The sequence below is a fragment of the Stegostoma tigrinum genome, chromosome 8 (genome assembly GCF_030684315.1).
Source record: "Stegostoma tigrinum isolate sSteTig4 chromosome 8, sSteTig4.hap1, whole genome shotgun sequence".
Lineage (NCBI taxonomy): Eukaryota > Metazoa > Chordata > Chondrichthyes > Orectolobiformes > Stegostomatidae > Stegostoma > Stegostoma tigrinum.
In genome coordinates this window covers 63,438,232-63,453,742 of record NC_081361.1, presented here as the reverse complement: position 1 = coordinate 63,453,742, position 15,511 = coordinate 63,438,232, and the positions used below count along the sequence as shown (strand labels likewise).

Here is a 15,511-nt window from a genome sequence, read left to right as displayed (position 1 = left end):
CACGTTTCTTTTTTGGCTGATTTCAGATCCAACAGACATTTGGGCATGATTGCTGAGTCATACAGACAATTAAAAGTTAGGTTAAGTTCTTGTTCTGTTCTGAGTTAATCACTCTCAGTCAGAACACCTGCATGAGCACCACACCAGGATCCAGAGTCTTAGAATATGAAGACCCAGAAAGAACAAACAAATTGAGCTTCTCAATCTTAGTCTCATGGAAACTCTACACAAAGCATTAGACTTGGCTGTGAGGCCTCGCTCAGCCAAATATCCTTGGAGTATACAATCGCTGGGTTTGCAAATGAAGAATGGCTGCTTGGGAAATTTAAAAGCTGATGCATCAAAGTACGTTTTTAGTCTGCCACAAAATAAGTTAAAATATTGTTTGTGAGTGATTTTCTATTTTTTTTGGCTGAGAAGAATACTTCAGATCAGGTTTGAAGCCATAATTTCAAACTATTTGCTTCTAATTTATGATAACCGTTGTGTAATCATCTACAATTTTTTCTTTTTTAATTCCTGTTACTAATTGCTGCTTTGCCTTGAACTTTTATTTTCTGTTTTAAAGTCTCATTTGAATTTCTTTCGGTTTAGAGATTAATTAAGCGTTTCCACTGTTAACCTAAAAATTGCACGGACAAGAACTTCAACATGAGTCTTGCTCAACCTCCCTAATAAAGGAGGAGTTATGAAAAAGAAGTTAAGATTTATCTGTGTGCAGTGCTGTTTACCTAGTCTCACATTCTTCAGAAGTAAGAGTCTTGTGCGTGTTTGTTATTTTAATTTAATTTAAAGAAAAAAAGTTAAGTGGTATGTTTTAGTTGGCAGTTGTTTTAGAGCACATAGCAAAGAGTCGTGTTGCCTGTTATCAGACTAGTGGACTTCGAATGGTGTTAACTTCAACCATATGAATTTTATTACGATCAAAAGACCTTTTTCTATTCTGTCCCATGATAGTTTTTATTTTCTCCCTCCAGCTTGACCTCCAGCACCATTACATCAAGGGCCAAAGGGCCTGTTCTGCACTACATTTTTTCTATATACTTAAAAAAGTCAATTGGTAACTTGCAGTAAGGCCTTGGCTCTCATTACTGTGTGACTCTGATGGCAAGTGGATGAGAGTGGCTCATGATGACCGGTGTCTAAGGATGTTATTTTTCAGTACTTTTCCTTGAGTTTATTGACTTGAAGTTTAGGGCCCAGTCTTACTGTTTTTGGTGGCTCTTCTAAATTCAGGCATTTCTCACATCAAGAGTCATAAGGTGATTAGTTCATCCAAGTTCCTGACTGGGAAAACCATTTTTTTAAACCTGCTTATGGAGTACAGAATATTTCCTTGCTTAAAATTTCCAGTTTTTCTGTTTTTCACGTTAATAGATTGATACAGTGAATGATGGGAGAGTCGGAGCAGCAGAAGCTGCCTCATTTTTAAAAAGGTCTGGACTGTCTGACCTAGTGCTCGGAAAGGTACTGCTTTCCTTATGTTATCATTTCTGGTTCCTGTGATGAGCTGAAATTATTGATATTTCATTGTCTATAATAATACTGGAATTGTAAATTATTCAATATAGTAAACATTTTACTGTAATATTGATCCTTTGACAATGTTTCCCATTTTATTCTTAAGATTTTTCCATTGTTACCCATTTGTCACTGCCTTATTTAGTTCTTATTTTATTCTCTCCTAACTGCTATATCTCTGTCAAACTTCTACAGCTCCTTTTGAGTAATCTGTAAAATTGTCTGCTCTTGTTCCTGTTTCTGTTGCCCTCACTGGATTACCAAAAACCCTGTTTCCAACCTCCTCCATGTTTATTCTTTCTCCAGTTCACATTTTGATGCCTCATTTTACACAGTAATATCAGTGTGGGGTTTGCTTTGCTGTTAGGTGTACTGCGTTAATATTTTCTGAAACCAATAACAACAGCAGTTTCACATGCCAGCAAGTTTTGAGAAGATTTGTAGCTCAGGTTGAGGTTCTGCATGTGAGTTTGCTCGCTGAGCAAGACCTTCCAGCTCAGCGAGCAGACTCGCATCCAGTTCAACGTGCCTTCTTAAATTACCATTGTACTGTAATTTTGCTTTACAATCCTGTGCTATATATGACTGAATTTACCTGAAGATATCCTACCCGTCAAATCCTTTATTCTGATTATAGTTTTATAAGTATTACTGATAAAATGCTCAAGTCAAAGGCAGTGTGTATAGCGCAGTGCATTGTATGTTTAGTTTTTAAGGCACCTTTAACAAAATACCAAGGTAAAATTTGTTGACTAAATTTGACCTTATTTTTCTGAGGTTGGCTGTTGTTCTCCAAAGACTGCAAAATGCTGTGGGGGTGGAAGTATTTTTGTTTTGAAGGCTGGTCTTGAGAGTTTTCTGAGGGCTTATTTTTATATTAAGGGATTTTTTTTCTGGTTTTCAGGCATCCCTTTTCATTGTCACTGATTCTTTTCTTAAATGATGGAGTCATGTAGTAATAATGTCTCGTGTTTACACAGGATATTTGGACTCTGACAGAAGCATATTTAGGAGAATTCATCAATGCCCTCAATTATCAACCTTCCATTAAACCTAAAGCTACATCACACAATGAAAGCATTAATTTCTTGGACATTGTTATATTTAAATTGGTACTAGGCAACAGGCAGAAGTTAGCAACAAGTTTGTTTCAAAATTTCTGCACACTCCTACACTCATAATTCCCTGCAACTTTCTTCTATCTGCCATCTCTCCTTACAGCCTCCTTCCCTCTCCTGACTGCCTTGCCTCCATTTGTCTCAACCCCACGAACAGCTGCCCTTTCCCTCCAATCTCACCCATGTAGCTTCCTTTTCTCCCCACACACTTGTGCAGCCTCCTTCTTTCCCATTCTGTAGCTTCCTTCTCTCACACTAACACGCATCCCTCTCCAGCCCTTCCTCTACCTTGCATCCTTCGTCCTCCGCCCCCCCCCCCGACAACTCCCCTCGTCTTTCAGCCTCCTTCTACACCATTTGTTTGTCCTCATTCCCTTTGTAATATTGTTTTCATGACCTCCCTTATCGCCAACTTCTTCCCACGACAAACCCAACTCTTTCACTACTACCACTTAATTTTGTAATTGTTCACTTTGTCTCCAGTCTCCTGCTAGTGTGCCTATCAGCAGCGAGAACGGCCAGGACGTACCCATAATTGCTGGAATAACTTATCATTGATTGTTTCTGCATATCGGAGTAACTTTGGTGCAGCTGGGCATCCCAGTGGTTGATTTTTCCTGAGCCATTTTGGTTTGGTGACAAATCTGTCTTCCTTCCTCCTCCCTTTCCTCCTTTCTCTTTCCTCCCTACCACTGTCCCAAAACACCATCATCACCAGTACGTGTAATAAGCCGTGCTGTTACAGTTGTCGCAATTTGTGAATTCTAATCAGTAGACTGCAGTAACTTTTTAAAGATTCTTTTGCAAGATGTGCAATGTTTTAAATTTACCAAATTAAATTTTTTGCAGATATGGGATTTAGCTGATGCAGATGGAAAGGGATTTTTAAACAAACAGGTGATTCTTTTTTACACTTGTTTAGTTCGGAAATGACACTTCTGCTCAATATAGTGTGATAGCTTTTATCATTGGAAGTGTTACAACTTAGCTGGTTTGCTCATATGATAAAGCAACTTACTTAATTGATTATTTTATTTCCTTTAGGAATTTTTTGTTGCCTTAAGACTTGTAGCTTGTGCACAAAATGGACTTGAGGTCTCACTGAACAGTTTACAACTTGCTGCCCCTGCACCAAAATTTGTGAGTAAAGTTGTTTCTTATTCTTTATAATCTGAAATAGTAGCAATGATTTGACCTTTTGGTTCCAGTTCAGGAATTTAGTTTGAAATTGAGACATTTTAATTTCAGTCAAAAGATAATTAAATGTTTTTTGATATTTAAACTCACCCTAGACTAATGGATTAAAAAAAATTCTCCTTCTTCTTTATCTTGATGTTGTTCCTGTTGCCCTTCGTTTTCTTGTGTTCTCTTGGCCCACGTGTCTCTCTCTCTCTCTCTCTCTCCCCCTCTCTCTCTCTCTCTCTCTCTCTCCCCCCCCCCCCCCTCCATCTGTGCTTTACTGTCAGTTTGTATTCAACTGAGATTACTGCAATCATTATAAATGGATCTGTCATTTTTATTTTAGAATGATAGAAACAGTCCGTTGTTGGCTAGTGGTTCAGCGCCTATCGATATTCCTTGGGCTGTGAAGGTACAGCACTTCGAATATTCATTTTCAACCTTTTGAGATTTTTGACAATTGTTTCAAATTCTGTCACGGAAAATGAGATTTGCTTTGGCAAATTTTCATAAGTGGTATTTAAAACTATCAATGCTGCATGCAGTAAGTGTGTGTAACTTTAAATGAGGGTTCAGCTATTCAATTTTTTAAAAAAAAGTTCATCCATGTTTCATTTATAATACCAAGAACATTATAAAGCAATCAATAAAATTGTGAACATTTCCAACCACTGGAGGTTTTGAATGTGTATAATTCAACATGTTGCATGAATGTAAAGAAAATGAAATATTAATTTAGGGAATCAAGTTGTTTTTGCTTAAAGATAGCTTTAATCATAACACTTCATTAAAAATTTGCATGTAAATTACCATTTTTAAGACAGAGTTCCCATTTATAATCATTGACTTACATCAATGTTAATATGTGACTTGCAGTTGGAAGAAAAGGCCAAGTATGATATAATTTTTGACAGTCTTAATCCTGTGAATGGTTTCCTATCTGGTGATAAAGTGAAACCTGTGCTTCTGAACTCAAAGCTACCTGTGGACGTCCTTGGAAGGGTAAAAACAATTTTATGTTCATATGCTATGTAATAGTCTTATCGGTGTTAAGGTTGTATGCTATTTCTGTAGAACCATGTCAGAAGTCACATGATACCAGTTATAGTCCAATATGTTTATTTGAACTCACCAACTTTGAGACCATAGCTGCTTTGTCAGGTGCAGTGAAGGGGCTAAGTTCCAAAAGCATGAGAGTTCACATAAGCCTATTGGACTATAACTAGTGTGATGTGACCTCTGATTTGGCCCACCCCAGTCCGACACCGGCACATCCACATCTGTAGAACCATAGACTAGTATACACGGAAGGAGACTAACAAAGTTCAACAGATTGGCTTTATTTTTTCCTGATGTATTCCTGCAATATTTGTCATTTCAGATATTTATAGAATTACCATTTGAAAACTGTTATTGAACCTGTATCCTTCATTGTATCAAACCATGCATTCCAAATTCTAAACATGCCACATCTGGTTCTTGTGTCAGTCACTTGAATCTTTTGCTTTCTGATTATCTGCCCTCAGCCACCGAAAGCAGTTTCTGTTTACTTTCTGTGCCTAAATTGTTAATAACTTTAAGCACCTTTGCCGCGTTTCTTCTTAATGTCTCTATTAAAGGACAGCAACTCCAACTTCTGTGGGTTCTGCAGTTAACTGTAATTTGTTATCCCTGGAACTATTCTAGAAAACCTCCTGTGTACCTCATATCCTTGTGTAAGGGGGGCCTAGAATTGAATGTAATATTATTTGAAGGACCAAGTGAACATTGTGAAATAACAGAGTCAACACTTAGCAGTCTGAGTTCAAGTTATGAATGGTTTAGTCACATACATGTGGTGAGTAGCTCAAAGACTTTCTATCGAGTTGCAAGTAGTTCTGACTTGTACATGTTAAAGACAGTTTCTTGCCCCATTTCGGGCAGGGGTTGGGCAAGCTACCTCTCACTAACTATGGAATGTGTCAGGGGGCAGCACGGTGACTCCGTGCTTAGCACTACTGCCTCATAGCTTCAGGGACCCAGGTTCGAGTGCACCCTTGGATAGCTGTCTTTGCAGATTCTTGCTGTGTCTGTGTTCATTTCCTTCAGGTGCTCCCACAGTCCAAAGACGCGCAGCGTAGTTGGATTGTCCAAACTAAATTTCCTGTAGTGTTCGGGGATGTGCAGGCTAAGTTGAGTGGCCATGGGAAATGCAGGGTTACAGGGATAGGATGGGGTTGGAGGGTGTGGAGTGGTGTGGGGTGCACTTTGGAGGGTCAGTGTGGACTTCATGGGTCAAATGGCTTGCTCCCACACTGCGGGGATTCGATGTTTTATTTGCTTATGAATGTCGGCTAAGGGATAAACTTATTAAGAGTTAAATATGTGCTTGGAAACTTGGTGAGCATGGACGAGTTGGACTGAATGGTCTGTTTCTGTGCTATATGACTCTACAACTCTACATGTAGGCATTAAAAGTTAACCTGTTTTTGTGGTAATGTTATTGTACTGTAAATGCCTGATTTTCTGTTAAGCCCTCTCAAATAACATAGTGTCTTGATTGATCAGAAGGTACAAGCTCAACCCCTGACTTTGTCTTTTTAACCAAGAGTTACCCCAATTGTGTATCCTGGACCTTCACCGAGGATTTGTTGACTTGTACGAACTGGTTTTTGAGAGGACTTTGAATTTGGGAGGCTTTTGTATCTGGTGGTGTCCTGGCCTTGAGCTGTCCCCTATCTCAGGGACACAAATTCACACACTCTGCTCCCTACATTGTTAGCTGAAGACTGACCTCATCAGTTTCTGATGTGGTGGGAAGGAGCTCTTTGGATATTTGTGATTGTATATATATGCAGTCCCTCTCAGCCATTTTCCACACTGACTTTTTTTCTTTGTATTTAAAATCCTCCCTGTCTTCCTGTTTTCAATGAATCTGAGACTGTTGTATTTTATTTTGTTTTATTTCACCCTTCATTTACCCAGCTAGTCTTTAATCTTGCAAGTTCTCCCGGAGTCTTTTATGTCATGCCTAGACATTTCTTTGGGACTTCCTCAGGGAAGTATCCTTAGCCAAACAAGCTTCATCAATAACCTTCCCTCATCAGAAGGTGAGAAGTAGAGATGTTTGCTGATGATCACACAATGTTCACATAATTTGCAGGTGTTCATAGCCTACTTTAGTTTATGTCCAAATGCATCAAGATCTGGACAATTTCTTGTATTGAGTTAAAATGTGGCAAATGACATTTTTACCGTATAAGTGCCTGGCATTGACTGACGATCTTGAACAAGGGAGAATTTCCCCATCGACCCTTGACATTGAATGGCATTAACATTGCTGCATTCCCCACGAAGTGCATCTTGGGGATGTCTGTGATTCCAGAAACTGAACACACTTGATACATGTAAATTTGTGGCTAGAAGGTGGAGGTCAATGCAAGGAATTCTGCAGCAGCTAATGCACCTACTGACTCCTCAAAGTCTGTCCAGAATCCTCAAGGCAAAGTCAGGGTTGTAGTGGAGCTCCTCCTCATTTGCCAAGATGAGGGCAGCTCCTCCAAGACTCAGGAAGCATGATAGCATCCAGGACAAATCAGGCTGCTTGACTGGCACCACATCCATAAATATTCAGCCCCCCTACCACTGATGCTCAGTAACATCCACTATTTTTTAATTCAGTTGTGTGATGTGGGCATTGCTGCTGGCTGGCATTTATTACCTGTCCCTGGTTGCCCTTGAAAAAGTGACGATGAGCTGCCTTCTTGCAGTCTACATTGTGCAGGTTGTATTGCCTTCAAGAGGCATTACAGAAATTCACCAAGGCTCCTTAGGCAGCACCTTCTAAACACACAAGTACAATTTAAACAGGCAGGAGCAGCAGATACATGGAAACTTCATCACTGCTAGGTTTTCCTGAAAGCCACTCTCCATCCTGAATTCAAATCTATCCAGTGTTGCTGGGTCAGAATCCTGGAACTCCCTCTCTGATGGCATTATAGGTCTATGTACACGACATGGCCTGCATGGTTCAAGAAGTCAGCTCACCACCACTTCGACAATAGCAGGTAGAGATGTGAACGTTTATGAATGTGGAGTCTAATTTTTTTGAGTTTTATTTATTGTTGGATACTTTAAAAAACACAGTCTCCTTAACTTTCCTTTGATCTTTTTTCTCCCGTAGTTAATCCTATCTTTGCTTTCGTTCGTTCTTTCTTTCTTTCTGGGTTGTTATTTCGCTTTTGGTATCTGATTTCTTACTGGATTAACCATTCTAATACTATTTCCTGGTTCAGAGTCTGTCTTGCTTACAAATAATCCGTTGATCTGATTTATTGAGGACTGGGACATCATGTTTGCCAGCATTCATACACTTGCGATACCTTTCTAATTGCCTGAGCTTGAGAATGAAGTGCAACTAACAAGATTTGTTCCCTGCTGTGAGAACATTCTGGCTCTGGATGCTTTAAATTAGAATGTTCAGAATTGAATGGGTCTTATCATTAACATCCTTTTTAAAATTATCTTTTAGGTCTGGGACCTCAGTGATACTGATCGTGATGGATTATTAGACCGGGATGAATTTGCTGTCGTAAGTTGCACTGATACCTATTTTGGTATTGCAGGCTACCTGATGATTTTGCTTATATGTAATATATACATTTACAATATGGTTTGTGTGACAAGGCAGTTTTGAGTTTTAGAATAACCTTTGATAGCTCCACAGAAGTGGCCATTATTCTTTGGCCTGCCTTCACATGCAGTACAATCAAAGATAATTGGCCATACGAAGTTTTAAGACCAATCATTTTCTATCCGTCCACAGAGATCTTTGAAAAGAAAAGTGAATAGAAACTCTAATGATCTGGGATTGTATGACCAAATCTACACCTTTAACCCCACCTCACCTCAGAGCAGCAAAAGCAAGCATAAATAGAATCAAGGGAGATAATGGGAACTGCAGATGCTGGAGAATTCCAAGATAATAAAAGGTGAGGCTGGATGAACACAGCAGACCAAGCAGCATCTCAGGAGCACAAAAGCTGACGTAGGCCCGTAACGTCAGCTTTTGTGCTCCTGAGATGCTGCTTGGCCTGCTGTGTTCATCCAGCCTCACATTTTATTATCCATAAATAGAATCAAACCTGGACCTTTGCGGTCTCTTTGTCTTAACAATGTGCTGCTTTGAGCACAAGATCATGTGGAAAGTTAGGCGTTCTCATATCAAACAGGGAGAATGACTGCCAACGAATAGTAATTCCTGTTCTGGAGATGTGTTATTTACTTGAAGTTTATTCCAGAATGTGTGTTTCATGACTGAAATTTATGCTCTGCTTCTTTTGTGCTTCAAGTTTCTTTATAGTATTGGTTTGTTGTACAACAGAAGAGGGCAGACCTTTTGAGTAAACCACCATTTCAATATATTGCTACTGGGCATTAGTTCACGAATGTTATAGGATAGGGTAATTTAATTATGATTTTAGAATTCAGTTTAAAAACACCTACATATATAGATAAGTCATATCATTCAAAGTTGTCTTAAATGCAGAAGTATATCTTGGAAGTTTAAGCTTCAGAAATATTGACCATAAACGTAAATAGTACATTGGTATTATATGAAACCATATTGACTCCTACTTTGGGGTTAGCGGTGACTGAGCATACTTAGAAATTTTCCATTACCTTGGCACGAGAGTTGGCAATGACTAGAAAGCAAAAATCAAGTGGTAGCCTTCATTTGGGACTTAGGTGAATAGGTTAGTGGTGTTATGCCTACTTAACAGACAAAATTGGAGAATCCTTAGTAAGACACACAGTCCAAATCAAAGGCGGAAGTTATAATCACTAAATTGATGTTAAATCGTAGGCAGAAAGCAAAATAAAGAGGGATGAAAGAAATGAAGTTGATTTCGGAAGGGATAAGAGGATGGATAAAAAAGTGGAAAACAAAAAATTCTGCAAGAATATTTAAAATCAAGAGGAAAGAGGCTCCCCTCTCTAAAAAAATTTAACTTTCAGCCCTGGAGACGTTGTTTGGTAGCAGTTAAGACTTACCCATCTTGAGTATGACTGCTGTGCCTCTCAATAAATGTCATTTTTGACACTTTCTGGAGGTGCAGGACAATCTTAGTATTTTGTTTAACTGTATGACAAATGCTTGCAGGAAGTTCCCCACAATTTACTTAGTAATGGTGGATAATTTACTTATGGCATCCACTGTTATTTCAACTGCACAGGTGAGGCCAAGAGTAATTGTGTTCAGCATTATAGAGAAAATAATGCATTTTATTGCTAACTGTTATAATAAAATTAGCATGAAAATTTGCTCTATATTTGAATCCATCCACTGTTGTTTCTACCATTGTTGAAAAATGGTTCTTGTCAGCATCAGCAGCATTATAGTTGACTGTGATTGAAAATACATTATCCTTAGGTGACTCCTAATATGTTTGATCATATTGTCCACCTTTACTGTCACCTCACCTCTGTGGTCCGCCTGCCTAATACTGCCCCCAAAGTGGATCCATTTCTGCTATCTTAATGCAATTAATCATCACTGTCAGTGGCTTTGCTACTTCTGTTTCTGGCATCACATCTGATATGCCCAAGGTCCTGTTTTTATAGTATGCTATTCATGATTCGTTATAGTTCATTTCTACCATCGTTCATAATAAATGGCTTTATATCTAGGAAACGGATAAGTTGAAATAAAAATCTTGCCCTTGAATTTGAAGGAATGTCCAATTTCTTAATGAAAGTTGGGCTCATAAATACAAGTGATTTGCAGTTGTGGCATTAGCATGAACACTGCTTGCTCCATGTGCCATTCTGACATAACAGATACATTTCATTTCTGGGACTACATTTTGGCAGCAAAAATCAACCTAACATGTGGAATCTGTAGGGAGTAGGGAATACGTTTTTCAATTAAAACTTGACTTGGACATTTATCCACTTATGTTTGGCCATGATTTATTTGAAGAATTCTCCATGTTATAAATGAACAGTGCCAAATATTCACATACTTTTTTTTTCCCCCCTGTTAGTTGAAGGTAACAAAATTTGATATGCATTCCTGCAATTAAGTTTTCAGGATGATACCTTTGTTTTTGTGGGAGTTGAAAACAAAAAATACTTAGGAAATTGAAACTGAATCAACAATGTCATTGGTAAGGCATTGCTTATTTTCTGAGGTACAATACGCAGTATTTTTGGTGTGCTGTATTACTTAACAAAATAATGTGCCAGATTATATAGAAGATATATATTTCCATTAATCCCTCCTTGTTCTTTGAGATTTAGTGTTGTTGCAAGTAAATAGCGCTCTGAATTTTAGAGAAGACCAGTTTAAATTTACTTGGAACTTCTGATGCATTTCTCCTTCTCTGCCTTGTGTACCTATGTTGCTTTCCATTCTCTGACACTTAAAGGTAGAATCTAGAAACTTTCAGCTTTTTGAATTGACAATTAAAAACAGCTTCACTTATCTATTTCTGTGAGATGTTTTGGTCAGCTTCCAGTAATACTTAATGTTACTTGTGCCACCAATTTATTTTCTACACTCTTTTATTTTCTCTGATTACTTGGGTTCTGATGAAAGGTCATCAAGCTCAAATGTTAAAGCTCTACGCAGGTAGGAGGAGCAGGAAAGCTGATGTTTCAGGTTGAGACCCTTCTTCAGAAATGTCAGCTTTCCCTGCTCCTCTGTTGCTGCTTGGCCTGCTGTGTTCATCCAGCTCTATACCTTGTTATCTCAGATTCTGCAGCATCGGCAGTTCCTACAATCTCTAAAATGTTCAAGCTGTTTTTTCCTCCACAGATTCTGCAGGGCGTTCTGAGCTTCTCAAGCTTTTATTGTTTTTTCAGATTTCCAGCATCCACAGTATTTTGCTTTTCTATTTGAGTCCAAATTCTGAGTGAAGAAGAATTTTCTGCAGTTCCAAGAAGTCAAGACTGAACTACTAAGAAACAGAATACTGCAGATGTTGAAAACTTGAAATTACAAAAGGAAAAATTGCTGGATTCTGAAACAGAAACAGAAAATAGTGAAATTACTGAGCAGGCTATGGTTGTATCTCTGCAGAGAGGAACAGAGTTAACATTTTCAGGTTTGACAGTTTTCATCAGAACTTGGATTATATGTTTTATTGGGATCTGTCTCTTGATTAAACGTAAAAAAATTTAAATATAGGTACTAAGTTATCCTGAAACAGTGTTTTTGGAGCAGTAATACTGTACTATTTTCTGAGACTGTAGCTAGTTAAGGTGCAAAGATGGCCTTTAGTAGAGTGTATGCACTTCGTGTCGGATGTGGGAGATTAGCAAGAGTTTCCATATTACTGACGATTATGTCTGTAGGAACTGTGTTTGGTTGCAACTCCTGCCAGATTGCATAGATCAATTGGAGCAGCAATTAGATGCAGTGGGGAATTTACACAAGGTAGTGGATGCGACGGATGGCAGCTGCTGAAAGATAGAAAAACCACAGATATAGTCAAGTACATGGGTTACCTCCAAAAAAGATACAAGAGGTAAGGAGGTAATGCAGGAGTCTCCTGTGGCTATCCCCATCTCAAACAAGTATGCTGTTTTGGAAAATGTCGGGAGTGATGGGCCTCCTATGGGAATTTAGCACTGACAGCCAGGTTTCTGGTTCCAAGACTGGCTCGAATCAAGTAAGGGATAAGTCACGTTCAAAGTGATTGATTGTGATTAGTGGTTCTTTAGTCAGAGGCACAGAAAGATGTTTCTGTGGCTGACAACGAGATATCAGAATGGTGTGTTACCTCCCTGGAACCAGGATCAACAATATTTCGGAGAGGGTGCTGAATATTCTCAAAAGGAAGAGGGATCTGCAGGAGGTCGTTGAGCACATTGGAACTCACACAACAGGAACAGAAAAAGACAAGGTTCTGAGGAGAGAATATAAGAAGTTAGACAGGAATTCAAAAAGTATGTCCTTGAAGGTAGCAGTTTCTGATTACTCTTGGCTGCTGAGAATACGAATGTGAGGATGGATCAGATGGATGCATAGCTGAGGAGCTGGTGTAGAGGAGAAAGATTCACATTTTTAGATGATTGGAATCTCTTTTGGAGCAAAAGTGACCTGTGGAAGGGGGACAGATTGTACCTGAATTGGAAGAGGACTAATATGAGATTGGCTAGAGCAGCTTGGGAAGATGTTAAAATGGTGGGGTAGGGTTGGGGTTGGTGGGGACAATAAGAAAAAAGATCAATCTGAGACTGGTGCATTTAGGAAGAGGAGCGCATCAAAATCTGGGCAGCCAGGAACAAAACAGAGAATGAGGTAGCAAGAGGATGAGCAGGTAAGACAGCTGAACTCAGCTGTGGTTGGGAATACAGGATTGGGATATCATAGCAATTGCAGAAATGTGGCTCAGGGATGGACAAGACTGGCAGCTTAAGGTTCCAGGGTATAGATGCCAAAGGAAGTATAGAAGGTGGGGACAGGAAAAGAGGGGGAATGGCATTTTTTGATTTAAGAATAATATTATGGCTGTACTTAGGGAAGATATTCCTCAGACTATGTCGAAGGAAGTTATTTGGGTGGAACTAGGAATAAGAAAAGGATGATTACCTTGCTGGGATTGTACTGTAGACTCCTCAATAGTCAGTGGGAAATTGAGAAGTAAGTTTGTAAGGAGATCTCAGTTATCTGTAAGAGTAACAGGGTCATAATGGTGGGGGATTTTAACTTTGCAAACATAGACTGGGACTGTCGTTGGGTTAAGGGCTTTTGGGTGGAGAGGATTCAAGTGTGTACAAGAAAATTTCCTGATTTATTATGTGGAAGTATCTTCTGCAGAAGGTGCAAAACTTGACGTACTGTTGGGAAATAAGGCAGGGCAGATGACGACGTGTCAGTGTGGGGATGCAGTTTGGGGCTAGTGATCATAATTCTGCTTGTTTTAAAAATGGTGATGGAAAAAGATAGACTGGATCTAAAAGTTCAAGTTTTAAATTGGAGGAAGGCTAATTTTGATGGTATTAGGCAAGAACTTTCAAAAGTTGGTGGAGGGTGATTTTCACAAGTAAATGGACAGCTGGAAAATGGGAAGCCTTGAAAAATGAGCCAATGAGAATCAAGTCTGGTAGGTGTAGGGAATGCTGGATGACGAGAGAAATTGAGGTTTTAGCCAAGAAAAAGAAGGAAGCATATGTTAGGCATGGACAGCAGAGATGAAGCAAATTCCTAGAAGACCATAGAGGGAGTAGAGTTGTACTTAACAGGGAAAGGATGCAGGCAGAAAGGGGATTTGAGATAGCTTCAGCAAATAGGGTTAAGGAGAATCCGAAAGGATTCTACAAATACATGAAGGACAAAAAGGTACCTAGGTGGACAATAGGGCCCCTTAAGATCAGTAGGCCGCCTCTGTATGGAACTGCAGGACATGGATGAGATACTAAATCAGCCTCTTGAATCTGTGTCTACTCTGGAGAAGGATGTGGAAAACCTAGGCAACTCAGGGAAATAAATAATGGTATCTTGAAAAATGTCCATATTACAGAGCGGGTGGTGCTGGATGTCTTAATCCACATAAAGGTGGATAAATCCCTGGGACCTGATCAGGTGTACTCCCTAGAACTCTGTGGGAAGCTAGGAAGGTGATTTCAGGGCCCCTTGCTAAGTTATTTTTAGCATCAATAGCCATAGGTGCCAGAAGACTGGAGGTTGGCTAATGTGGTACCACTATTTAAGAATGGTGGTAAGGGCAAGCCAGTGAACTGTGGGCATTGAGCCTGATATTGGTGGTGGGCAAGTTGTTGAAAGGGATTCTGAGGGACAAGATTTACATGTGTTTGTAAAGATAAGGACTGTTTCGGGATAGTTAGCGTGGCTTTGTGCATGGGCAATCGTGTCTCATAACTTAATTGAGTTTTTTGATGAAGTGATGAAGAGGATTGATGAAGTCAGAGCGATGGATGTGATCTCTATGGATTTTAAGGCATTTGCCAAGGTTCCTCATGGTAGATGAGTTAGCAGTGAAATACAGGAAGGACTAGTGTCACCAAGCGTGGTGCTACAAATGTACAGCTGGTCAGACAGCATCTGAGGAACAGGATAATCAATGTTTCAGCCCGAAACATTGAAGTTCCTGTTCCTTGGATGCTGGCTGACCAGCTATGCCTTTCCAGATCCACATTTATAGACACTCGCTTCCAGAATCTGCAGTCCTTACCTTCATAGTAAGAACAAATCATTTGGATCGAAGGTAGGAGACAGATGGTTGTAGTGGTGGTGGAGAGTGGCTTTTCAAATTGCAGGCCTGTGACCAGCGATGTGTAACAAGGATCAGTGCTGGGACCACTGCTTTTCATTATTTATATAAATGATTTGGATGTGAACAGAGGAGGTGTGGTTAATAAGTTTGCATATGACACCAAACTTAGTCGTGTCATGGGTAATGAAGACAGATACCTCAGAGTATAACAGGACCTTGATCAGATGTGTCGAAGGACTAAGGAGTGGCAGATTGAGTTTAATTTAGATAAAATGGGTGTATGGAATGATTATGAAGCTCTAATTTTGGGATAGCTTCCTCACATTTTGACATTTATTTAGGTTGTGTAGGTATTTTTCCGTCTAATTATTGAAGTGCAGCTGCCACTGGAGGGATATTGCCATTCTTTCAGTGTTGCTGTGTTGAATTCCTGGAACTCCCTCTATGATAGCATTGTGGATGTAACTACAC

The 15,511-nt window shown here is 39.4% G+C and overlaps 1 protein-coding gene across 6 annotated transcripts in view; it reads left to right on the top strand.

The window, feature by feature from the left end:
* The window catches only part of eps15 (epidermal growth factor receptor pathway substrate 15), a 144,098-nt gene that overhangs the window by 33,125 nt on the left and 95,462 nt on the right, over positions 1 to 15,511 (top strand). For all 6 annotated transcript variants that reach the window (XM_048539476.2, XM_048539478.2, XM_059647938.1 and 3 more), the window contains exons 3-8: positions 1,378 to 1,467; positions 3,489 to 3,536; positions 3,684 to 3,779; positions 4,165 to 4,230; positions 4,695 to 4,820; positions 8,329 to 8,388. In XM_048539476.2, coding sequence (XP_048395433.2) covers positions 1,378 to 1,467; positions 3,489 to 3,536; positions 3,684 to 3,779; positions 4,165 to 4,230; positions 4,695 to 4,820; positions 8,329 to 8,388 — 486 coding nt within the window. The remainder of the gene's footprint in view (positions 1 to 1,377; positions 1,468 to 3,488; positions 3,537 to 3,683; positions 3,780 to 4,164; positions 4,231 to 4,694; positions 4,821 to 8,328; positions 8,389 to 15,511) is intronic.